At 37.2% G+C, this 27,220-nt stretch overlaps 1 protein-coding gene across 3 annotated transcripts in view; it reads right to left on the bottom strand.

Moving 5' to 3' along the window:
- Nucleotides 1–680: 680 nt before the first annotated feature.
- The window catches only part of RBMS1 (RNA binding motif, single stranded interacting protein 1), a 69,939-nt gene continuing 43,399 nt past the window's right edge, over nucleotides 681–27,220 (bottom strand). Inside the window, exons 5-13 of one of the 3 annotated variants that reach the window (XM_009703779.1) lie at nucleotides 24,566–24,645; nucleotides 15,691–15,797; nucleotides 14,776–14,825; nucleotides 14,590–14,683; nucleotides 10,944–10,994; nucleotides 8,731–8,841; nucleotides 7,969–8,049; nucleotides 6,649–6,733; nucleotides 681–3,183 (exon numbers count right to left, since the gene is read on the bottom strand). In XM_009703779.1, the coding sequence (XP_009702081.1) occupies nucleotides 6,656–6,733; nucleotides 7,969–8,049; nucleotides 8,731–8,841; nucleotides 10,944–10,994; nucleotides 14,590–14,683; nucleotides 14,776–14,825; nucleotides 15,691–15,797; nucleotides 24,566–24,645 (652 nt within the window). In that variant the 3' untranslated portion in view covers nucleotides 681–3,183; nucleotides 6,649–6,655. Of the gene's footprint in view, nucleotides 3,184–6,648; nucleotides 6,751–7,937; nucleotides 8,050–8,730; nucleotides 8,842–10,943; nucleotides 10,995–14,589; nucleotides 14,684–14,775; nucleotides 14,826–15,681; nucleotides 15,798–24,565; nucleotides 24,646–27,220 lie in introns of those variants that run through there. The other 2 variants (XM_009703781.1, XM_009703780.1) reach the window with 2 other exon arrangements.

The raw sequence follows: 27,220 nt of genomic DNA, 5'->3' as shown, positions 1-27,220 counted from the left end.
AGCATTTGGCCGAGGAGACACAACAGTTTGTATTTTCCTTTCTTTCCCAAGCCTTACTTTGGGCAGAGCAGTCCTCTATCTGATACACACCATCAGCAGTACTGATCTTGCCAAAAGGATAATAAAATCCGAGATTATCTTTAAAGAAATAAAGTGTTTAAAGATTGGAGCTTGAAGACAAACACTCGGCATCATTTTGAATTCCAGTGAAGTACTGCCTCTGCTCTCCAGAACCGGGTATGCCAGCCAACGCCACTGCACTTGGGAAGACGAAAGCACTTTCAGGCAGCAGTTCAATGCTATGAACTACCAAAGTGACCCTCCATCTCCACCCTTACTTCTAGAAAACTGGCTTGCATTTACAACTACAGTGTGCAGGCTTGGTTACATACAACTCTCTGAGGGCTGAAACAGGGGACAACAGAGTTCTTGCATTCAACTCAGGTATCTCATCATATATTTTTCATACACCTTTTCCTGTTTTGTCTGAAAGAATAAGTGACTCCGTAATGTTAAATTTTGATTTTAACAAAAGATAGAGGAGGGAAAAACCCAGACTGTAAAGCAGAAAGCAACTCTGGGCACTTCAAAATGAATGCGAAGGTTTTACCATAACCTGTTTGGGTTTTTCCCCAATAAAGGAAGGGCTAAAGGAAAAAGACGATGCATTTTCATTTTTTTGGATCTTTTTTATTCAAAAGTTTTCAAAGAAATAAAACAGAAAAAAGCTAACAATCTAATCAAATTTACAGTTCAAAAATGTCTTTTGGCATTTAACAACAAGTCCTAGGAAACAAAACTACAGAGTTATCTTGAACCGGACAAATAAGTTACCACTGGCAAGTTTGTGGCACTAGTAAAACAAAAATAAAAAATTAACTCTCTTGATCATATAGATATCTCTATGAAAATCTTTTTTTTTTTCAATCTGTACAAAAGGTCTTTCTTCATAAATTAATTTTTTATAATTTAATGGCTGTCTACTATGTGATGTTTAAGTAACTGATTATTTCTTTATGTACAGAGGTTAAATTTCCCAAATCTTACCCAGACAATGAGTATGGCACTTAGTTCAGACATTTCTGGCAGCAGCTCTTCCCTCCCTCTAACACAGCTATCATACTGCAGTTTTAATTAACGCAAAAATATCAAGTAGTGAGAGATCCAGGTTTGGAAAGTTACCAGATATAGGCAAGGTGCTGCAGGAAGTCTGGACTTTTACAAAGCAGTAATATTCCAGGGAGCATAGAACCAATAATACCACAACTTTTTAAAAAAAGAAAAAACAAAAACACATCTCTTATGACTATGTATTTCACTAGAATCTACACTTCTCAGAGCAGCAATTTACTTTTGAAACTATGAAATGTCACCGACATCTATACTCCAATACTCACACAAAATTTAAAAACTAAAAAATACTTGAAAGAAACTGCTTAGCCCTAGCTCCCGAGCTAGGATGATTTGGTCTGTGGAAACAGGGAGGGCCAGCAACCTGTCCCAATACAAAAGGAAATAAACTTTGAGGTAGATAACTGATCATATACAGCTGACCAGAGAAGTACACAGTTTTGGAAGACAACTTAATTCATCATTCAATTTAAAACATATGCAATTGTAATAAAGAGCTTTAGTAGCAGTGAATTATCTAATATGTGAAGTACAAATAACTGTGTATTTATGAATCAGGAATTTCATAGTTTCAAAATTGGTTTTCTTTACACTTAACACTTGTAGTGATGATGTAAAGTGTGGCACTGCTTGGATCCAAGTCTTCCTTCATGCTTTTGTGTCCATACATCAATTAAAATTATAAAACCTAAATGCAAATGTACAAAAAAGGCACATTCTCCTAACCGCAAACTGGTCCGGCAAAATTAAAGAGTACAGAAGACGTAATGCTGAGACAAATCAGAATTATTGGTTACTGGCTCTTTGTTCTTTGGTAAAGTTACCTTTTAAAAGTGCCAAGTCTTTTTATTTTTATTTACCTACTATAGAGAGCTAGTACCCAATCAACTGTTCTTCTACTTACATCTCAGCGTATGTTTGAAAACGAGTCCTTTAGCTTTTGCCATTTTGCTGTAATAGCAACTTTTCTGTTTGCTAAGTCTCAGCACAATCCTCATCCTAAAGCACTATCATTAGTATAAAGGAAGGACAAAAACATTCGGTGATATCCTCACCCCAAACTCCCTACTCTACCTATGCTAAAACTATAACATCAAGTTAGTTTCTGAAAAAAGGCAAAAAAAGATTTTACATTGCATCATACAGCAGAGTTCCTAACTCATTCAAACTACCAGAGGGAACTATTGGCATATGGCCTTACAAACAATTTATCCTATTAAAATTTCCCCAGTCAGAAAATGTGTTTCACACAAAACATTTTTTCCCCTCTTGCATTTCACTACCTTACATATTATGTGAAAAATCATTAAAAACACTTACTACACATTAAAAAAGCCAAATTTTCAGCAATTTTTATTGACTACCTTTAAAAGCCCTATGCTGCTGTTTTACAAGGCATAATAGACCAGCTCATTTGGTCAAAGCATTCTACACCATTAGTTTGGACTACTTACTGAAACAGCTACAGCATTGAAAGATTTAAGGCAAATTGGAATTTATAGAAAAGGATAAGACACTTCACACTACATTAAAAGAAAAACAGAAAGCTAAAAGACCAGACACTATAACTGCAACACTGCACTAAAGCAACACTCACACACTGCAAGCACAGAACATCATCTTGGATGTTTTACTACTTTAAACTTCAGAAAACCATTTCATACAATTAAAAACAAAAACAAAAAACAAAACAAACAAAATAAAAATAAACCAAAACACAAATTCTGTCATGCACGTGAATAAGTCTTCGTGGTCATCTGTGCATACCCAGAAATTTGAATATTTTTTTTTTTGCGTCATAACACTTGATAAAAATTTTTTTTTTTACTAAAATAAACCTGTTCATGGGAACAGCTACTAGATGAATTTAAGGTTTTTCTTATGCACCTTATAGAACTTATAGCAAAAATAGTTTTAGTTGATTTCATTATAAATAACATTTTCAAGAACCTGTGCAAAACTGTCAATAATTCCTAAAGCACAATTGATCAGTAAAATCCATGATTGTTTCAGCCTTTGCACCCTTCTCCAGGCCAGGTCAACACTGGACATCTGTAACACAGAAAGGTCAGAGCTAGAGCAGAGTTACAATTGCAGAGTTTTTTTCTAATGTCGCTGTCCATAAAGCTAGATCATTTCCTATTTTCGACAGCTGTGAGAAGACTAAGCGAATCCTATTATAAATTTGAGAAGTAACACAGGTAGCACTACAGGTGCTTGGCCCTTCCCAGGCTACAGTTCTCCTCCAAGACGCAGCCTGTATTGTATTTTCCCCCTTAATACCTGCTCAGCATGCGGAGCTCCCACTCGGGAACTATGAGACTACCTTCAAAACTACTTTCTTGTTGTTTTGTTTTTGTTGTTTCCTTGTAATTGACCAAAAGTCATTGAGAGTGTGTGAGCTTACTCCTGTGGCATCTCCAAGGCTTTTGATCTCTGGAAAAGGAACCCAACTTTCTTTTGGTGCAGCCTCAGGGAGGCTATGTACAACAGCTAATGCAGAGACAGCTACTGTGCCTCTGTGATGGCCAATACTTAACAGCAATTCAGGGCTCATTAAATTTGAAGGAAGACTTCTCAATTTACTGTATTGGCTTATACTGCCATGTGAGTTTAAAAAAATACCCAGCTAATGAAAAAAAGTTTAGACAATTTTTAAATTTCTCAAAGCAAGACAAAGTCTGGTATTTTAAGGCTTGTTCATGTATAAGTGCATATACAGTGTTGTGGGGTTTTTTTCAAGTCCCTTTGACTACTTTTTAAAAAGTTGCTACCATTTGAAAAAAGTTATAAAGTCATTAAACATAGCTGCCAAAGGAAAGACGCTGTGTATTTCTGATTGACTGCATCCACTTGTGCAAATCTGCTAGTTGTCATTTACCTCTTATTTATGGCAATATATACATTGACTTTTAATAGGACATTCCCAAAAGTGCTTCATGTGCATTTAGAAAGAAGTTTCAGTTTGACAGTAGTAATGAAACTACAACAATTAAGAGACTGCAGCGTTCCCTGTATTTAGGGGAAGAAGTTACTGCCAATTCCCTCCCCTTCACCTTCCGAAAAATTACAAGTACCAACATGTTCCAGGGACAGGAATACCAAATGCCATACTTGGAGGCTGAAATCAGCTGAGTAATATTAACCTCCTCCACGTGCCCACTGCTATAGCCACTGCTGACAGATTTCACTGCTTCCTACTGCATACAAATGCAGGTAATGGTATTTCTCTGAAGATTAAAATATGTGGAGGATTGGCTTACAGCAAGCACACAGAGTTGCTCACAGAGCTCGGTATTCTACAGAGAGTCATCATTACAAAACGCATCTCAGATGGCAACACATCTCATCCTTTCAGGAGACTAAACGCTGCTCCTCCGGCCTGATCCCAGTCTATGGGAAAGATACTGACAGGCTGGGAGAGGGAGGCAGGACAGGCAGATGACATGCAGGATTACGCTTCACCGTCTACTACCACAGACCTCTATTGGTAAGGAGGTTTTACACGCCCACAGGGAAGACTTAAGGCAAAACACAGAATTCCTTGAAAAGCGGTTAACACCAGCCAACAGCCTTGGCGTGGGAAACGTGCAAGAGCCATGATTTTAACACTAGGAGATGGATAACGAGACGAGCCTGCGGCTTTGCTTTCTCCCTGCCCTGGAAGCAAATCAAGGATGTGGGCTTTCTCTAGATGCCAGCATTTGGCCAGACTACAATAATAAACACAGGTCATATGTCCCGCTATGCAGACTGTGCCATCTGTTGAATGTGCAAAGTTTCCCCATTGGTTTGTTTCTGTCTTTACATTCCTGAACATATAAGAAGTTGTTATGCCAATAATGGGGATGAAAGCAGCGTTGTCAAATAGCACAGCTGACCTGCAAAATCAAAGGTAACGCCAAAATGTGTGTACTGTTAGATCTATACATTTTTAGGAGAATATCACACAATTAGAAATTCTTTGCACATAACTGATGATGATTTTTGAGTATCTAAGAAATGCTGTGAGGGCTGTAGAAAAACTCTTTGTCCTGGTTTCAGCTGGGATAGAGTTAATTTTCTTTCTAGTAGCTGGTACAGTGCTGTGTTTTGGATTTAGTATGAGAATAATGTTGATAATACAGAGAAGTTTTCATTATTGCTGAGCAGTGCTCACACAGAGTCAAGGCCTTTTCTGCTTCTCACCCCACCCCACCAGTGAGGAGGCTGGGGGTGCACAAGAAGCTGAGGGGTTACAGCTGGGGCAGCTGACTCCAGCTGACCAAGGGGATATTCCTTACCATATGACATCATGCTCAGTATATAAAGCTGAAGGAAGGAGGAGGATGGGGGAATGCTGGGAGTGATGGCATTTGTCTTCCCAAGTAACCATTATGCATGATGGAACCCTGCTTTCCTGGAGATGGCTGAACACCTGCCTGCCCATGGGAAGTGGTGAATGAATTCCCTTGTTTTGCTTTGCTTGTGTGTGTGGCTTTTGCTTTACCTGTTAAGCTGTCTTTATCTCAGCCCATGAGTTTTCTCACTTTTAACCTTCTGATTCTTTCCCCCATCCCACTGAGGGGAGTGAGTGAGTGGCTGTGGGGTCCTTAGTTGCTGGCTGGGGTTAAACCATGATGCCCTTCTAAGATGGTCTCTCTAGCACATTATTGGAGCTAAGGGGAATTTGTCAGTATGAGGTCTTACAAAAATTGATTAGAAAAATTATGTAGTCAAGTTGCCTGGCTTAGAAAGCACTCAGAAAAAGGTAAGTTAAGGAAGAACTAAATTCCCGAATTTTAAAATATGGAGAACGGAATGGTTACTGCAAACAGTATTTTCAGGATGGCAATCTAATGAAAGCAAAAATTTTGCATGGAAGGAGTTCGGGTTAAGCTAATGATTGGCTAAGACAGGCCATGCAAGTAAAATCAGAGGAAACCTGGAGTAGGAAAGTAAAACTCTGGTATTAGAGCCAAATAAGGATGTGGATTAAAAAATTAGTTGACAAAATTCTGAACCAAACTGCTTTTTCCTAGAATAAAAGATGATCAGGGAAGTCTTCAGGAGAAAAGGTCAGCAAGGATTTCTACCAGACCACTCCCCTGCCTGTGGTCTGTAAGTCAGTAACAAAGCTGCTTCCAAATCTTACATGTACCACAGAACTAGAGGATATTACACATATATACATACAGTTCCCTTTAGCATTGTGATTCTCATATTTTTGCACTAATTCACTGTTATCCTTGTATACAGCATGCTGCCAAGATGAACAAATTAAAAATCTAACATAATCCAGTTATGCTATAGAGAAATTATTAAAACACTATTACTCATAATTCCTTAATTCACTTCTGGAACCTGTGCTTCCCTTCCTGGCTTCTAAGTCTGGCCAAATTCAAATTAACTTCACTGCCTGTCCCCAGATATTATCAGTGTTATTTATATGACATTAAAAAAAAATCAGCGTACTGTAAGTTATGAAATAAAGTATCTTTGAACTCGCATCTTTGATGTGACAGGATGAGCCCCTACCTCACAGTTACTTATTTTGCTGATACGTATATGGAGAATGGTCACTGGACGTCTCTACTGTAACCTGTTGTTGACCACTGGCTTCCTGCAAATAAAAAGGAAGACAAGACATGAGACACCAAATCAGGCAGCATTATCTGCAATCTGTATTTCTATGTGACTCATGTAATTAACAGTCTTCACATCTAAAGTTTAACATTTCTCGTGTGGTATTCCAAATTTGAGGTGTTAACTTCGCATTGATTTACATTTCAGCAAACAGAGAAATAAAATCATCATGTAAACCTTGTTTTCCTCAGCTGCTTTGATGATAATTGAAAAAAACCACAACCCTTTGACATTATAGAAATAAATACACAGAGAGGGAGAAAATAACTGCTAGTATATTTTCTATCTGCAAATGCAAAAGAGCATTCTGCCCCTCTCCTTCTGTGGGGCAGTGAGGAGAATGATATCTACTTACCACATGTACAAACACTATTGCTTTGAGTACCATGGTGTGATTGGCACTAGGCAACACAAAGAATTGTAGTTGGGACTTTGCACGCAGACCCCCCAGAAACCAGGGAATTAATTCAGCTGATAGTGCTCTGGCAGACAGTGCAATCAGCTAATTACCAAAAGTCTTTCTCCGACCCACATGAGCAGATACATAAACTGAACCAAACAAGTTATGGAGTTTCTGGACAGATTTTGAAATGAAAAGTTTTTTCTTACAGGCTCTGGAAGAGACTGTCTTGCACTCGTTCTGAGTACAAGAGCTGCAGCATACCTTGTCTAGCTCCTCTGTTAAAGAAGTACCAACCTATGAAAGGGTGTGTAAGGCAAGTCAAAACAGTAGACAAACTATTGTCTACCATTTAGTTATGCTCTTCTGCTGGACTTGCAGATGGGTTTATTAGGCATGGTATCCTAAGATGCCAGGGTAAAATCAGGATTCTTTGCATAAAGTTACAATCATGATCTGTTGGCAGAGAAGTTTGCTCACAGGGAAACTAAATGAAAGATGAAAACTACAATATACCCCCTAGCTTGTTCCTATTGGAAGTTAGGTTTCACAAAACACAAAGTTCATCTGAGCTATGCTCATGTGGAAGACTGCTTCGGGTACTGTACTGATAAAAGTACAGGTCATTTTTTGTTATAATACTAGTTATATTAGTTGAGAATAATGACACTTCATAGGTTTAATACACATTGTATTCACAGTATATTCACAGTTACAATGTTAGGCTTTAAACAGTAGTTTTCCTAGCAAAAAAAAAAAATCTACTATCATATTTATGTCTCTATCTCTGGTCTTTTATAAAATATACTGACCTCAACAGGAACCGCTGCTGTCTGGACATGTGTATATTGGGGTATGTAGGCTCCTTGCATAGCTGTTGTGGCTGGCATGTACTAGAAAGGCAGAGAGTCTATTAAGTTGAGTTAAAGCTCAGTGTAAATTTTTGAGTATTCAAAATATCTATTGTGATATTGTTTATTAATAGATATTGACTGTTTCCCTAAAGCAATATACATGACAAAGACTTTTGTGTCTGAAATCAATAGGCTTTTCAGAAAAGTGAGATACCTGTTTTGAGAAAACTCAAATTTAGACTTCAAAGACTAGATAGAGGACTTTTCCTTCTCCGTTAATCCCTATCATAATCTTTTCTTTTTTTAATTCTATCTGGTCAGAAAAGAATGGTCTCTAGTTTAGAAGCTAGCCTGGATCTCTTCTTCTGGTTTCGTTTCTGTTCCACACCTTGAATTACTTTCTGGAACTCTGATCTCCTGAAGAGTAAAACCAGCTACTTTTTCTTTTTTTGATATAACTCTGGAGTTACCTCCTGGGTTCCTTTTCATTTGCTTTGATCTATTTTTATTCATTCATTTCCAATTTCTGATCAGCTAACAGACTGAATAAAAACCGCTGAGTATGATTTAAAAATGGAGACAGTTCTTAATATTTTACTGGATGAAAGACTACTAAAGGATTATTCTTTTTCCTACATGCAAGCTGCATATGCCTAGTGTGATCTACAAGCAGTATTTTCTACTTGTGTAAGTTCTATTTTGTATTAAATTGCTACATACTGTTCCAGTACTGCCTAATGAAAGATGACTCATCTGCTGTGTCAGAGGGCTTATCATCGATGCAGGCTGTAGTGACATGGTGTGGTCCATGGAGGGAGTCAGTACAGCACCCTATTAAAACAGAGAAAGAAAGAAATGGTTGTGGCAAAACTCAGATTTCAATTACATTTTTGATTTGAGAGTCTAAGTACGGGCTGTCCTCCTGAGGGGACATGCCACAAGAACTCTCCTTAATCCCAGGCACTGACTCAGGAAGCAGGTCTGGGCCATTCTGAATACCCTACTTGAGCAGATGCATTTTGCAGTTTGGTAATGGGGTAAGAACTGCATTGACTTCCTATTGAACATGTAACTGCTGTACAACGCACTTGAGATACCTGCTGAAAACACTTTGTAAAATATGAGTTTAACCAGATGCTAACTTTAAAAATCTGCATACATTACCAGGTATAGATTCACTGAGCTTAAGCTTTGGAATTTCAGGCTTTGGGAAGAAACTTTTATCTCATTTTTAGGAATGGAGGCTTTGGAGGAACGTTTGTGTTAGGAGAAATCTGCCTGTCACATGCAACGTTCACACACAAGACAGCTGCCCTACTTAATGGCTGGTTTCATTAGTACACACATTTTAGAAGAGTGAGTTAGCAATGCTGATTCTTTGTCTAAATACTAGCTACTGTGATGAACTTTCTATCACTCCTGTACCATAAAAAGTATACGTTGACATTTTAAACACTTGAGATTGCTAAATGTGGAGGGCACACTCTTAAAGTTCCCAGAGTTATCTGAAATGGAGGGTTATCAACAAATTTCATTTTACCAATCATGTCCTACAAAAACACATTTCAAAACACTTTGTATGACACATACTTGCAGAAGTGTTGATTAAAATTGATGGAGGCTCAAAACCAACAGAAATAATTGCAGTGTACTGAAAGCCAGTATTTTGAATCAATATCTAATCCTTAAAAAGAAAAGTAAAAAAACCCTACAGAGTACAGTTGGAAAAACAACCATGTGATCAGTGTAGATGAAATGAGTCACAGGCACATCAAACACTAAAAGAATTTCCTGTCTGTAGACTGCAGGCTTCTCTGCAAAGCAAATGAGCAAGACAGCACCAGTCTTTGCACAGGCCAAAACTGAACTTAGGTCAGGAATCTAGATCTTTATTTTCAACTGTGAAATCTCATCTTGTATACCTGTGAAACTAATACATCACAACATATCAACTTATGTCTTTCACAGTATGATTTGCAAGATGGTTTTTATGAAAAATATGTGTTGATAGAGAGAAAAAGTTAAAGCCTGCTGCGTGCATGTGTGTTTAACATCAAAAACCACAAATACAACAATAATTAAGTGTGTGAGAGGGTGTTCCGGTTCAGTATCACCTTCTCTGCATGCACAAGAAGAAAACGTTCTGCCAAGAAGATTTACATTCTATAATCTGCATGGAGAGGTTAATTAAAGTCAAGACAATATCCTTTCTATATCTGGAAATAGACTTGTTTGTTAGCTACAGGCCTGCATATATTAAAGTGCCTTTTATTATTTGTAATGCTCATCTCAAGAAACCTAGTAAGTCTCAGATATAATGGTACTTAATTGGCAAATGACATAGATAAGAAGCAAAATATCATGGGAGAGTATAGATCAGAATGCCTGACAGTCTGGTAGAGATGCCACAGCCAAAAGTGTAGGGGAGACCAGCTTTACTCATGAGTGGAGAAGCCAGAACAAGCTACGCAGGTTTTCTCAAGTGAGTGCCCATAATATCATTGATATCACTACACCCATCTGTCTTTCACAAATTATCCAGTCTGAACTATTCTAGACCCATTCTAAAACCTTGGGTATTCGATTCCTGCTCCTGATAGGTAAACAGTATGTAAAACATCGGTATTTGCAAAGTGCTTTTCATTTAAATTTAAAAAAAAAAAGTTTCCTTAGGATGCTGACTTGGTAACTCTAATTGTCCTCATCACCTTGATATCCTGAAGGCAGCTTTCTTTTTTTTCCTAACAAAATGAGGCCAGAATTCAGGTTACTATCTTTGTTTCTCTTTTCATTTTGATCCATGACTTAATCATGATATAATTGTCAAAACTCTGGAAGTAATTGGGTGGGAATTGATCTACTTCCTGTTGTTTAAAGTATATAAAGTGTTTATACAGTCAGTAACACAACAATGGAGAAGCATAAAAACTTACTGGGTGCTGCATTATATATGGTTGAGGCTGCATCCAAGAAGGACTCTGAACCTAGAACAAAATCAGTATTTTATTTTTTGTTTTAGTGATTCTTTTCCGGAATACTCCAACTGAGATATAGTAATAATTTAATAAAACATGTTAACAAGCCCCCTCCCTTATTTATTCACTTTTTAATGCAATTAGTTACTCTGTAGAGCAACATTGATTTCTGTGAAAAGTGTATTAATTGTACCTGCAAATCAGAAACAAGATTTGGAGACGATATACCACATACAACTTTCAGAACAGTTTACTACATTTTTAGTGCAGGTCTCAGAAACTTTACCAAGTACACTGAGAGGGTTCAGATAGATACATCAGAGATGTCTGCTGTGTTGAAAAACGAGGCACCTGCTGTCTTTGAAATGCTGTTGACAAAAAGTAATTGAGATCTCAGAAGGTATAGCATCATTTGCCTTCCAGTGTGATCAGAATAAAATAAAATTACTGTATTTTCACAAGGGAAAAAGAACCCAGGAATTCTGCTGGAATCTTGTTCCAGGAACAAGGAGAAGATTTAGGAGAATGGTTCTTCTCCAAGACATTGTGGTATGTTATTCCGAAAGCACAGGAAGAGGAGAAGGTTCTGGCAAGCATTCCTACTCTCGCAACTAGCATGTTTTCTCTCCAAAACCACTGACTACCCAAATATTTAAATTGAGGTAGGATGCCTAACTTTGCATAACAAGGTAAGTTAAAAAGATTAAAAGGTAAACTAATAGGTTATATGGTTATCTTAGTTAAAAAGAGCTGGTTGCAACAGCTCTTTGAAAAAGTGTGCTGCAAGAAATATTCAAGGTAAGAAGGAAAATGTTTCCTCCCCATCTCCTGTAGGTGTGTAGGACAAGGCAGGATTCTGACCTGCACCACACATGCAGAACTGACTCGCCACTGCTCTCAGATATTTAAAGCCCCTTAAACGCATTTACCATCATTCCCAGAGTCCTGTGAACAGGACAGGTAGACAGTGTTGAAAAAATATGCAGGTGAGGTATTTTCTACAAAATGGAAATATTTCTTCCCTCCTTTTGTTACCGACTTTGAAATCAGAGTAACATGTTTTTTCGTTTTCAATCAGAAAAACAGCAAACGGGAGTTCAAAAATGGAAAACACGTGAACCCTCCCTTTCCTCAGGCAAAAGTTTAATGGCAAAAATACTGGTACAGCCTGACTAAAGCTTTGGCTAATCTACTCATACTATGATAGTAACTAGCTTAGTACTGTCATGTGGATACACAGGAGTTGCAGAAACAAACACCAGCCAAAACTTCATTAAATTTGTTTATCTTTAATAAGAATAAATCTAGGAACAGGTTATACCATGCCTCAAAGAAAAAATAAATAAATCATGCTCTTGTGATACATCCTGTTGTGTAGACAACAGAATGCTGTGGGTTTCAGTGTGAAGGGACCAGTAATGAAGATGTGACTAACACTCAAATTGTGAAACTCTTCTGGCCAAGAACCTCCTTCCTCCCCAATACAGAATACTTCAATTTAATTTTCAATTCCTGTTACTGTGGCACTTTAAGCATAATGATTTTAATACCTCCATCCACAATAATTTAAGCTCCGTGCCATGTATACTGAAATACCGGAACTGACTTTTCTAGAAACATACAGTACTGTGGTCTGCCTTTCTCCACAAGCCAGAAAAGTGATGCCATATGCCTAAGAAGTATATTTCCATGTCAACTTCCAACTTTTACTTGGATTCTGAACATCTGAGAGTCTTATATTGATAAATAATTTATATTTTAATAAAGAATAGCAGCTAATTCTACTGGAACATTTTTCTGGGTAAGAACTCACTGTAATTTTTGAGATATTGCTGTACAAAGCAGAATGATTCAATATACTGAAAAATACAGTACTAGCACTATCTGCCAAGAGCAAACATTGTGTTGCAGAATTCACCTCAGAAATTAATATAAAATTAATCCAGCTGCCCTTTACCTCAGAGTGCACTGTTTTAACTCCTACATAACGCTTTGCTCGTGCAAGAAGGCATTCGACCTCCAAACTAATATTAGACAATTCTTCCTCATTCTTCTCACCTGGAATGGGACGGTATGTGGAAATTTCTGCAAGGGAACACCGACCAAATAGCCCACAGTGCCTCTGTTAGCCTTCTCTATGCCTTCTACATAGCCCTCTATATTTTTACCCATAGTAAGCTAGAAAACTCAGTACGTCTCTCTCGCTAAAAAGCAAACAGCCTCTTCTCCTTCTCCTGACATACAGAAATAAGAATTTTCCAAATTTAATTAGTTTTGGTTATTTATGACCTGGATCACTGATGTTTACTTCACCTACGTGTTAAACAGTAAAACGCCAAAATAGTCCATCATTTAGCTTACATTGGGATAACTGGCATGTCTCAAGTAGTAATTACAGAGCATACATCTGAGACTGTCATATTAGCTGCATTAAATGCAACTTGTTTGAAAACTGAAATGTACGATGCCCTAAAATTCAGCGTTCTTAAGAGATTTATATCAAAGTACAAAAACTGTTTTACTGAGTATGACCTATGCGGGATGGAATACCTCATTGGTCAGTTTTGTTCACTTGCCCCACTCACACTTTCCCGCAGGTGTGATCCTTTTACTTGTGGAACATAAGAGAGCCAGCAGTGACCCTGGTTCCCACGGGAATGAGCATAAACATGGGCTTTTCTGCATAACTAATCCTACTGTTACTTTAGTAACAACTGTAAACATCAACCATTATCAATTCCGAACACAGACACTGTCTGAAAACCATGTAGCTAACTTCAGAAAGTACAGTTACTAGAAGAAACTTAACTGAAAGAAAACCAGGACACATAGTTTTTCAGCATGTTGAATTGTTTGTCAATATCCCTTAGTGGGGACTCAAGATGACACCTATCAAAATTCCTTTTCAGGAAGCTTTGGACTGGGCTCTAAGAACAAAAAACATGCATGATTCATGTTTAAATTTATTGTTCAAAATAAAGTAACTTTTGGTTTAGAAACACAGCAAAGAAATGCTTTACTCTCAGTATAAAAACACTGAAATTGAATGCCAATGTAATTTGAACTCTGAACCCTTATTCAAATTTCCTTCTCTAATGTCAAGTAGAGTTTCTCTACCCTTCTTAGTACAAATACTTAACACATTATTGTTGGGTGCTTTTCCCCCCCCCACACACACAGAAACAACCTAGAGAAAAGTTCAAAAAGCATGGAGAAGTCTTTGAAATAGAATTTAACTAACTCAAGAAGGTTCTAAATAAAGAGTAATTATTTTAAAGATACATTATTGACATTAAAGGAGTTTGACCAAGAGAAAATTAAAAAATCGTATACGAAATGCAGAAGTGGCTACAAATACCTTAGCCATCAGCCCAAGTTAGAGACTTTGTTTTGCAAGACACCACATATCTCATTAAATTGCTGTGCTTCCTGAAACAAACACACTCTTAGTTTCTAAGGCTGTCATTTTTATGCTGTACAGTGTGAAGAGGCTACTTCATCAAAATGAAGTATTATTGGAGAATTCATAAAACCAAATGTAGCAATTGATAAATAAACATAAGGTCCAATGAACCATTTCAGCTACTATGTTCTAAATACAAACCTGGTATGTGGAAACCGGAGAAGCAATATATGGCGTAATAGATGTCTGAGTGATCATTCTGTTTGCTGTAATACTGTAGGGTGATGGATAAAACCTAGAAAATGCAGAAATATTTATTAAATGCCAGTTCTGTACATCTTTTATAATGCAAACATTTTTTTCTTAGTGTGCCATTATTTAACATACCCATTTTGTAAAGCAGCTGTGGTTGGATCATACGCGAGTGTCATTCCAGCCTTTAAAAAAAGAAAAAAAAAAAGTGGAAAGAAAGAGTTGACAAAATTCATTTTGATTGTAAATTATTTCTCTTACTCTTTTTTTAGTTGTATTGAAATAGTTTAATAAACTATGAGTTAGGGAAAGGGTAATTAATAGAATTATATAGTGAAGAGAGTCAGCGATATTGGCTACGAATACAAGTTTCCAGGTTCCTAGCATGAGGAACAAAATGCAATCTATGAAATACCTGGCTAAGAGAACATGTGTATATTTGAGAGGCAGGGCATGAAGACAATTATGTTAGGGTGTTGCCTACAATATATTAACTATAAGAATGACTGGGGAGTGCTGTTTTTCAGAAGACACATTTGAATTTTCTTGTCTCATATAAATGAGGTGTCTAGGCTTACTAACCACAGTAAGCCTATGAAGCTATTATCTTGAATATTAAAGATTAAAAAAGCTGTGACTAAAAAAAATGAATGCTGCTCTGCATTGGTATACTATTTTAATCTTATGAAAGCAATGTGCATTTCAGTGCTGCATAAATCAAAGGATTATTTGCTACGTGTAAATAAATTTATGTTTCAGGTAGTTTTATAACATGAAAAATATCTCAGGCATATTCCTGACAAAGATGAAGAAGATTTCATTGTTCACTTTAACGAGGTAGAATTCAGTGTTTTGCATTTTGCCTTTTTTCCTCTCAAGAAAGATACAGTTAAGAGTTTTTTAGAGTCACAAACTGTCAGGTAAATGTTGCCTGCACATTTTTAATATGCCAAAGAGCCAAGCCCAGAAGTCTCAATGCCTATCATTTTCATAAGTATTCATTATTGTACACCCACACTAAAGCTTGAAGGGAGGACTTACAAGTCTCACCTCGCCTTCTCTGTGCCATGCTCTTCCGTTCTGTATATATTTATTCTGATTCTGTCTCTTTTTCTGTCCTCCATCAGCAAACTTGCACAATAAAGGTTCTGCAGGAACTAAAAAGAAAGAATAAATTTTAGTTGAAGTAGCATTCATGCACAGGTGTTCAGCACTTCAAATGAGGTATGGTTTTTAAGTTATATTCCCAATACGACAGTTAAATAACATGGACTCATACTACAGCATCAACGACTGTTCTGCATAGCACAAAGATAGCTGCCACACATAAACAGAGCATCTGGAATGCCTTTTATCTTTGATTTTAAACTACTGCTCTAAAACCTGTTGGAAAGAAACATGGTCTGTATATCCTGAGTACATGTCTGTTGGTCTGGGGATGAATGCGAACTGTCATCTGAATTCTGAGCTTTGCCTCTTAAGAGGCACATCTGAGGATGGTTGAGAATAAATCTGGCCAAAGGACTTTAATATGTTCCCCCTACCCCTCAGAGGTTTCAGTAATGTCCCAAAACTTAAACTGCTCTGCTTATCCAGAAGAGCTGGCACCATACCTCCACTTACTCTAATCAGCCGGGTGGAGTGGGTACCATTATCTCCTGCCACCTTGCACTGAAAAAATGCCACAACTGCTCTAAAAAAAAGCACACAATGCAACCACAAATTCGTCAAGATTTTTCTTTCATCTTGTTTTTTGCATACTGTCATGAAACGGTATCACTATACTTTTTTGGTTTTGACATAACATAACCCTGACCATGAATTCCATTTTTAATGTCAAAATTGAAGCAATGAAAAAGAAAAGTTTGCATAGTATTCTTTCCTATTGCTTAAACTGCAATAGTTTCTGAGTACCTATGGCTGAAGCACAGCTCTGTTACATCACACCACACCCTCCCTAATCACAGGGTGGAAGCACTGTTATGACTTGGATGTGGACTCTTCTCTGCCAATAATTCCTGACACATGAGCTGTCTAAGCTTTACCATGACACTCCTCCAGTCATTCTCTGTTTGGAAACACCTTCATGAGACACAGCTGGATCTGAAAACATGCAAGTTTCCAAATGCAGAGTAAACACATGGGGTAGGAGGGCCACCCACAAAAACCCAACCCCAAGAAAAATTTTAGCGTACCTGTACCATGCAACAAAATCTATTAGTATAACCATGGCCAGTGCTGATGTGCTCTTCGCTCTTGTCTGCATTTACAAAAGATGATTGGTATTGAAAACCTCAGGGAGTTATAAGCCAGCAAAGAGCTTGAATTTTAAAACTCTGGCAGAAAACTAACACTAATAACCAACTCATCCCTGGCTTTGGATGGCATACCTAAAACACTAGCTCTGGTTCTACTGGGAAAATATCTGCTTTCTGCATGAAACATGTTTTGACAGCCTTCTCTATAAAAGATGGATGGACTGGGAGACAGAATTGGGATGTGGTTCCCTGTCTCCTCTCCATCCGCCAGAAACTTGTACCTCTCCTACCCCTGCACTGCTTTTCAGCAGTCAAGTAACTTTAGTGTCAGAGTCAGACTTTAGTACTAAACATGACAACTGAATTAATTTAAAATGTATTATCTTACAGAGAATGGTAATTAAAATCCTATAATCATAAAATAAACCAGGGAAAGGTTAGGCTAATGAAACTGGAAAAAGTATTAGAGACCTATGGATAGTGGAGTAAATGCACAAGGAAATAACAGAAACTCTAAAGTAGGACACAGAAAATGGAGAATATTGTCTTCAAAATCTTGCATTTCTGAGGGGACTTTTGGCATTCCCAGAATTGAGTTTTGCTTTGGGGTCTTCTATCATGCAAAGCAACTTCTGTCTCAGCATACTTGGGACAAAAAGGTACTATATCAATACGCTGATGGATAACTCGATGTTACTTTATAAAAGCTAGATACCAATAACCTTGGTCATATCACACAGCATTTTAATCCACATACAGTTCTCCTGAAATACGAGGAATCAATCTCAGAAGATGTTAGTCAATATGGGTAAACTTGTCAGGTTCTGGTCTGAAATTATTTTGACTCTGATTTTACATGGGGGGGGTGGGCAACATCAGAAAGGGAGAGCTGAGATCCAAATGCTGAAGTTAACTGCCTTAAATGAAGAAATAATAATAGAAAGCTCTTCCCCAAGTTGATTATCTCTGGCTACTTATAAATTATTTCAAAATATCTAGTATTGTGGGAAGCATGTGTGAATTCGAAAATACACACTACAAATTTTTGGATGAAGTCAGAAGGAACTGGCATAAGAACGGCTTATAAAGATACCAGAAAATACCTAAAGGTTTCTAGCCTGGTATTTCTGTATTATAGCACTCACAGGTAGTAAATACTTTATTTAAAGCTGCATTATGCTTTCATTAAAAATCCCCATGGTGAATTGTACAGAATATTTCTGAAAGCATTATTTGTGCTTATATTTCCCATCATTGCCTCAAGATAAAGATAATTTTCTTTTAAAAAGTCAGAATAAATCGGTCCAACTGTTTGAATAAAACATTCATAAAAATCTATTTTAAGAATAAATATGATTTTTTTTTGTCAGTAGATAACTGAAAAACAGCTAAATTTTAAATGATGAAACATCATCTGTGGCACATTGGAAACACTCTCCTGACACATTTAAAGAGGAAGAAAAAGTGGAAGAAAAATTATCCACATGTATTGGATTTTGCATATGCAATATCCAAAACTTGCAGCAATGAAAAAAAAATTTTTTTCAAGGCATTCATTTGTGATTTGCCAGAAGTTGGTGCTCCATCTTACTGAACACAGCTCTGCTCATTGGAACCCTTGTTTTTCTGACCTTCCAGCTTCTCTTGCTCCTCACTGAGTCCATAAATGAAGCCAAATGCTATGAAAGCTCCAACTCGCATTAAAAAAAAAAAAGCAGCAGATCATCTATTTAATACCACCAACTGCTGGAAGGCTCTATAGCATTTGCCTTCCCTGATTCCAGTTCAAGATCTGAATGCTGATAACGGGGACTGCTGCAATTGAAAACCTAACTGCAATTTTTGGCTGCTTTTCCATACGTGTGACCTGAGTACTACTGCATTCGTTGCTTCAAGAACACAATAACTGATGGTCATCAGAGGGAGGGTCATGAGAAGGACATAAACCTTCATGGGAGCCAAGTATGATCTATTGATCCTCCTCCCACCAAAGAAGGAACATAGCCTTTACTCTCTTCAAAATTAAATCTGAAATTTATTTCTTCAGCTTACCTTTCTTCATACTTTTCACAAATACCTAAAACAGAGAATGTCTTGCACATACAAATATGTATATAATAGATACATATCTATAAACAAAAAAAAAAAAATCCAACAAGCCCTACGGATCAGTCAAGTAATCTTTTTTGTGGTCCAGGAAGGAAGGGAGAGTCATTTTTATTGTTTAATTGTTGGGAAGTGTGCAGATCCAGTAATGAAGGGGATCATTAATCATTCAGTGACTTGTTTGTATGTGCACGACCAAAAGGCACAGTATAAATATTCAGAGTTGCATTCACAATTAAGACACAGATGATGTAAAAGGCTACAACCTACAGTGGACTTATGCTTCTGCAGCTAAAACACCATGTTTAAAATGCCCACTCTACTGACACTTAATGAAAACCAACAGACACTCTCAATGGTTTGTAGACGTCTGTTGAGTTGCTGCTACGGAGGCATTCTGTAACTGCGAGCTTTCCCATGCTTTAACAGCAGGTCAGTGCTTTAAAACCTGGCTGTGGAAAGTGCTGACCATCTCCTCCTGCCCTGAATCACCCTCCTCTAGAATTAATGTCTTTACGGAAGAAAGATGTGAATGCAGTTATCAGTCCAGAGAGTAAATACTTCCTTGTCGTACACACTGTGCACATGTGTACGTTAGAAGTCAGTTTGTTTGTTCAGTGGCCACCCAAATACGTACCAGCTGATACTATAAATGCAAGAACAAAATTGATGTTCTTATACTGAACTTTGTGTTTAGACCCTTGACTTTACATGGCTAATTTTATCAAGTTTTGAATAAATCCTGCTTTCAGATATTAAAAAATACAACAAAATACTTTGAAAATACTATTCCTTTAATCAGTTTTCAATTAAATTGCATCTTTTAGTGACTTCCATTGCTTATTTCCTAGTGACAAAGCGTATGGGAATAATGAATTCTGACATTAAAACATCACTTTAATGATAGAGCAAGCCTGTACAGCTAGAAACTTTTGCCAAAAGCTGTGGGAATTAAAAAAGAAGTTGATCTCAACCCAAGATCTCAGTAGCTTTATATGTTTAAAGAGAAATGAAATATATACTCTTCACTATCCTAATATTCACTTAAACACAGTGCTCGGGGTTACGTTTCCTTAATAATTTAGACAAGGTTTAATAATTTGTCACAGGAGTGTATTTTGAGTCATTTTTAGTAGTATTTTTCTTTTCTATTCCAATGTTGCTTCTTAAAACTAAGCAGCAATTACAAACTATGAGAATTAGAGCAGTAAAAGCTTCTAATCTTTGATCTAATGGGTAAAATCTTGGTTCCTCTGCCTTCAGTGTGACCATCAGGAGTAACACCAGCACTGTGACCTCTTGATACCCTTTAGCAGTGGTTTTCAGACTGTGGTTCATGGATTATTTCCAAAGGATCTGTGAAAGATAACTAAGAAATGCAAGTTTATGGTCAAGTGGCTTAAATTCACTATATAGAGATCTGCAGTGCTGGATACTTTGTAAAGGCAAGCAAAGAGAAAAAGCTGGAAAAGGACCGCCACAAGGTAACTACTTCAAGGCCCCATTTTCACTCCTCTGCTGCACTAGAAAGATGTCCAAGACCAGAATAATTTCAAACAGTGGTGTCTACCATACCTGGCAGACCTCTTCCCACTCCACAGTCAAGAGCACAGGCGGGAGCAAGGCTCTCACACCTGTCTTCAGTTTCCTCCCTAAAACAGAACGTGAGTGACCAGTATCTTTACCGTAAGTGGGAAGAGGAGGGTGGGTCACTGATAACCTATGATTTTGGGGTCATCACCATAACCCACCATTCCCGAGACAAAAATGGTACGGGCTGCTCAGCAAAAATGCTCTCTACCTTACACCCATTAAAACAAAATCACCTAAGTTATTTTTCAGTAAAAGAAGTATTAAATAATCCTTAAAGGCTATATACAGCAGGCATAAAACTTCTGTAACGTTTTAACTTCTATACTTTCCATTTTAAAATGTAAGACAGACAAGTGCACTCAGACTTACACACACCTTACCTATCCTACAGCACCAACTGCTTTATGTAATTATTTATGTAATTATTCTCAGGTATCATCATGCAGCTACATGCTGCTGTGATAGGGAGGAGATGCCTTTCATGATTTTGCCCAGCATATCGTTTCTACCATCGTTATGGGTCCAACACAAGACAAAAAGACAGCGAACATTAAGTTATCATCTTTAGGGGACGCAGGCTAAGTATGATACTCTGTCCTCACTACTCATCTTCTGTGTCCTGGCTCCTTATACTAGTCTAGTCTCTGTTTCCTCCAATTCACATCCTGAGGTTCACGTTTCACAGGAGACTAGAAAACCTTTAAAAATCACATTATTCACTGAAAAGAATAATTCTTTGAAGAGAAAAGTAGAACTAAATGTAAAACTTATTTCAAGAGTATAGCAATCATGTAATAAATATACAGTTGAGAATGAAATACAAAAATCAAAGTCCTGAGAGAAACAGACAGAAAGTCATAGTCCACAAAATAGAACAAACTATCACAGTAAGTTACATAACAAAAGTACAAACCCCAGCGAGAACAAATGGTGAAACTAATACACCACTCCTAGAAGTTTTGGGATTATACCAACTTGCAGTGCATTTGAAATTGCTCTCTGAGCTAACCCTCCTTCTTCCTCACTAAGGATAAACACAGACACACTAAATATTGAATATATTTCATTAAGCTAACATGGAGCAGAGAAATAAAGCCTGAATAGCTTGTTACATCTGGGTTCAGCTTGCTCAGTATCATCAATGCCCAGTCACTCACTCAATTCTACAGTTGACACTTGTGTGTGGCCTGTGCTACCCTTGGCCCTCTCAGATTTAGGGGTTCTTCTGTTCTGTCTTCTCATGCTCCAGAGGAGGTTTCACCTACGCTTCCTATGACTGTGTTTAACCCATTCTTCCATTTAAACCAAAACTTAGTTAAAATAACAAAGCTGCATTATGAAAGCATGCTTTTGTAGAACAGATGTTCTTCCTCCCACACTTATTTCATTACAGCTCCATCTCTCCTACCCTCCTCATCCTGATAACAGTGTTTTTATAGCCAGCTCCCTTTGCTGATTTTAGCCAAGTTTCTAGGACACAATGTTTTAATTTAAACATTGTTCCAGTTCTACGATTTTATTTTGCATGTATTTGAACTTGTTCCTCTACAACCCCAAAGGATGCTAATCTATTTCAAAACATTTTACTAACCTTTGTTTGTCCAAGAGCTTTCCCACTACAACCACTTTTCTCTGTGCAGGTAGTCCAAGACCACAGCTGCCCCATGACTCTGTCTCCCTTTTTGGCAGACTGCAGCATATTATTATGCATAAGCTGCATCCTCTAATAAGACTGCATTATTGGACATGTGCTTGCTATGCGGTGAGGAACTCCAGGAATAATTTGAACTCCATAAAAACTTTTCAACGGACCATTACAACTTCATAGCACCAGCATGGAAAAGTAGAGTAGGGGCTGTCCCCTGTACAACAAAATTGAGGGGCTTTAATAAACAAGGTTCTCATGCCTCCCTTATGCACCTAATTATTTGTTACAGTTTTCAGTGGTGTGGAGGGTGTGACTCATCTCACTTAACTGACTTTCAGACATTTAGAGTTGTCTATTTCTGAGCAACTCATCTGGACACTCTTTGTAACCGCAAGGACAGCTGACAGCAAAGATACATCAGCCTCTGGAGGTGTGTGCTTCTTTAGCTATTCTAGACAAAGAGTCTACATACATAGACAAAAAGTCTACTACTTTGCCAAGTAAGCATTAGAAGTTAAAGTCTGTGAGGTGGATTACATCTTGAGAACCCTCTTTAATTTCCACTTTCTGACAATTACCAGTTCTGTGCAAATTTCTTGTCCCTAATTAATCACACTTTTCTGGCAAATGTTTCCTCCATGCTGCAGAAATTCTTCTTATAATTCCATGCAGCAACTTTTCATTTCTACCTGGTTGAGCCTGATCATATAAAGGGTGCAACTCCAGCTTCAGCAATGGTCCACCAGAGACAGCATGATTAGCAATGACATGCTTGATGGCTTTCATTGAGAACAGGACAATGCAAGTAAAAATAAAAATTAGCAAACTAAAAAGCACTAATAGGAGGTTCTGTTACAGTGTTGTTTTTTTTTTTATACTGGTTCTAACTGAATAGAAACCCCTATATGTTAATTTGAACTCTTGGTTTCTCCATACTTTTTACTCTTAATTATGTCCAAGCCATAGCAGCTCTATAAAACTAATCACAGAGGGTGGATCAGAGCAGAGTCAGCATTCAGAGAAAATCGTTCCATGATCTCCTTGCCCCTAAAGGGATTTTCCATCTCATAAAACACAGATTGCTAAATATATGAAATAGAAAAATAAATGTTACAGCCCCTATGTATAAAAAAGTTTTAACTAAATAATCTCGGCAATCAATCCCAATGCAAAGGGTCTGCAAAAGCCAAGCCAGAGAAGCCAAAACCCTGCGTTAGATTAGTGTTGGTGAAGGGAGGGGTTTCCTGTGCTCTGAGGCAGCTTTCCATCCCTACTGGAGCACAGACTGCCTCAAACTGTAGTAATCTTTCAGGGATGAAGCATGTATGTAGTTTTACTAAAAAAGGCATATTCTTGTCTGCCTGCCGAGGGTTGTTTTCCTCCTCCTCGGTGTCAGGATCTGGCTGCGGAGAACATTTCACCAGCAGGATAAAGGTGGCTTCAGCAACCACATCAACAATGTCTTTTGTAAAATTCCCACTTGAGACTCTCAATAAAATGGTTACCAAAAGCTGCTTGGAATTACAGGCATGTATTCTTTCCTCTTTTATTGTCCTCTTTTCTTTCTATTTTACTCTGCTGCTCTGAATTTCCTTTCCTCATTTTTAAGTGTTTATGGAATATACATTTTGTCTCTTAGAAACGGTGCTGACAAAGCAGGCAAACTGATGAGGAACTTGGTGTGACAACAAAATTGCACTACATAGCTTCTCTGCATTTTGCCTTGCACAATATTTCTAGAAGTAGTATTCTTTGTTGACATCCTTCCATCTTCCTGAAGAATCTCAAAGCCTGTGTCGACTTGAGTCACAGCTCCCCAATGAATGAAAGTGCCTGACATTAAAATACTACTGCAGAATCTATTTTTTTCTACTCAGATCTGTTTTTGAAAATTACTTTGAAAAAGTCATCAACAGATGGCAAAAGTAGTCCCTTATTTGCCTCTCAAAAAAAACCCAAACAACTGTCCATGGACAATCAGCCAAATTCTGTTCTGATACACATACAACACATACTTGTCTCTTGACTTCAACTGGGATTATGTGGGATGTAAATTTGTGCATAGCTGGCTTAAGGCATCTTAGCTGCTTGTCTGTCTGCTAGAAGAGAACACTACTAGATTCCTAGAAAACGTTTACAGTAGAAAAGTGATATGCTGTGTTCCAAGTGAGCAAGTATTACAGTCATCCAACAAGACACAGTTTAATTTTAATAAGCCTGCCTCTGGATGAGAAGCCAGATACAACAATCAGTGTAACAGGCTTCCACTATGTAAGCAGTAACCCATTCATAAATCTTGTTAGAAATATATGCAACATACCAGAAACTCCTGCTGGTGTCTTTATGAATTTTCCATTAAAATGAGCAATCACTGCTTCACATTTTTCTGTTGACTCCATCCTAAGAAAATAAAGAATAATTTACATAAATTAAACCGTCATCCAGATTCCTATGTTTGTGATTTCCTTAAAGCGTATTTCATGCTTGTTCTCGCTTCACTTTTGTGGCTCACTTTCCCATGTGTGAGCAATAGAGAAGATGTTTTCTAAGCACACACAGCTTCAGAAAGGTAAAACTAAACTCATTTAGCATTTTATGCACTCTGAGGATCAAAATCAGTGCCAAACTGCAAATACAATACCCTAATTTACTTAGAAATTGGGCAGAACATAACTTGGACAGCTATAGTACAAAGTACCTATGCTGTCTTGAAAGAAATGGAAAGACTTATCCACAATCATTCATAATTGAATCCTTAGTGTCCATGATACATATAACAAATGTTAATGCCACTTTTGACACAGGATTCTGCACTGTCTGTACAGTTTAAGAGTAATAAACTCAAATATAAACATGCCTGACCACATGACCAAAACTGCCTTTGCAGCTCTTAGTTTATACTTATCCCAACTAAATGATGGGCCTGTCTATTAATTGTCTCCAAGTTACCTTCAAAACAGAAACCAACAAAAGAATAGCTGTGATCCAGCATCCTGAACAGGTCTGTGCACTTACGTTGTCAAAACTAGACTTAATAGACTGGGTGGACTACTGGTGAGCTAGTGCTAGTCTGGGAGCGGCTCCGTAGGTGACAGCTACTTCTTTACATTGCAATATAGATGTGTGGGTCCTAACTGCCAGCTTGGACTAAGTTGCAATGGATGACCAAGACATGCAAGTATAACAAAACTTATTTTAAAAGAAGAATATTTTTTGCAGCTGTCTGCAACATGATGTTTGGATAATGTTGATCAGATATTTTCTTTTTCTTTGTTCATTAAGCTGTGCAATTCAGATCCACAAATTAGGCCAATGGCTTCAGCAGAAAAGAAGCAGTACTAAAAATTACTAAGTCTTCGCATCTTTTTAATTCTAATTGTCCTTGCGCACAGGCCAACAAAATATAGTCATAGACAACAACCAAAATCATCAAAATGCCAGACTGAACAAGAAGTTTCCCTTCTACAGAATTTTCAGAAGTTCTGCATTGTTGGATCTGCAGCAATCTAATTTTTTTTTTATCTCACATGTAAGAAACAATATAATTCAGTTTCAGACTCAAGTCTGGACTTGATAAAATACATTTCCTCTTATTAACCTAATAAAATGCTCCCAAAGGCAAGAAATTAAAATATTTATTTAATGTCTACAAGTTTCTTGGACAATTTTAACTTTAACTAATATTTATTCCAAAATGCTCCAATACCTACCTTGCAGAAGGGGAGGAATTCTGATTAGATATGACAGCAATAGCTTATTCTATAAATTATGTATAATATATATGTGTATAAATAAACATGTATATATATAAAAAACATATAATGTATAATACAGAACCTATCAAGAAAATACTTACTTTAAAACTAATCTCTTTTAATGTCTTCAACTCAAGTGACGTTTTGGATACACACAAGTCTTTTGGACTTTTACATAACAATTCTAAAGCTCCTCTAGCTATATTAGAATAAAAGCATTCCTAAAATACCACTGATTCAAGGTAGAGTTGGTAACCAAGTTTAGGGAGAAAAGACTGAATAAATTCATAGAATCATAGAATCATTTAGATTCGAAAAGAACTTTAAGATCATTGAGTCCAACTGTAAACCTGCCAAGTAGACCACTAAACCATGTTCGTAAGTGCCATCTCAGTGTACTTCAAATAGGGAAACAGGGTAAGAACAAAAGAGTCTTCAAAAAAATCTGTGTATTAGAACCTTTTGAGTAAAAAGCTATATTTTGACCAAAGAGGGAAAAAAAGCATTCACAGAAAGATCTTCTCCCAGTTCCTTAACCGCTTTTTAACAAAGAAGCTTCTATATCCACAAAGCTTTTTCTTTTTATTCCATTTTTTTTCCCGTCTTATATTTCTAATTGAGCTGGAAAATGATGCATATAATCTGAAAATTTACGTCAGTCACAAAGCCAACACCCTTCCCTATGAGAGGAGGATTCTTCATTTACCATGTGCCACCCCATATCATGGAGTCAGGCACTGCAAATCTGACATTAGCAGCTGACAAGAAGATTATTCTTTCTCTTTGATCCGAATACATATTCATAATACCGACTGAACTTTAGCTTGTATGTTACTGGATTCTGCCCTTCACTGTACCAAAAAGTGAAAGCTGCATTTAAGCAACTATCAGTATTTTTCAAAATTAGTAAATATAACTTTTGATATATATTGCTTTGTACGTCATTCAAACCATGTACACACATTCCGTGTATACTTGTATGGAGTTCACACTCAAAAACTTATAAATATGCTTATATGAAAAAAAAAACCACAAGTGTATGAATGAATGAAATAAAAATGTTCAATTAAATTTACACCAAAAATATTACAAATACTTATTGATTTATTTAAAGCGGACAAGAAGAAACTCGTTGCTTTTGCACTCTTAAATAAAGGAATATCATCCCATTGTTTCATCCCATTTTGTTCCTTTGCTGTATCTTCTTGAAACTGGACAGT

This window comes from Cariama cristata, unplaced genomic scaffold (genome assembly GCF_000690535.1).
Source record: "Cariama cristata isolate BGI_N322 unplaced genomic scaffold, ASM69053v1 scaffold367, whole genome shotgun sequence".
In the NCBI taxonomy this organism is placed as follows: Eukaryota; Metazoa; Chordata; class Aves; order Cariamiformes; family Cariamidae; genus Cariama; species Cariama cristata.
The sequence above is the reverse complement of the archived record's forward strand: the minus strand, read 5'-3'. Positions and strand labels throughout refer to the sequence as shown.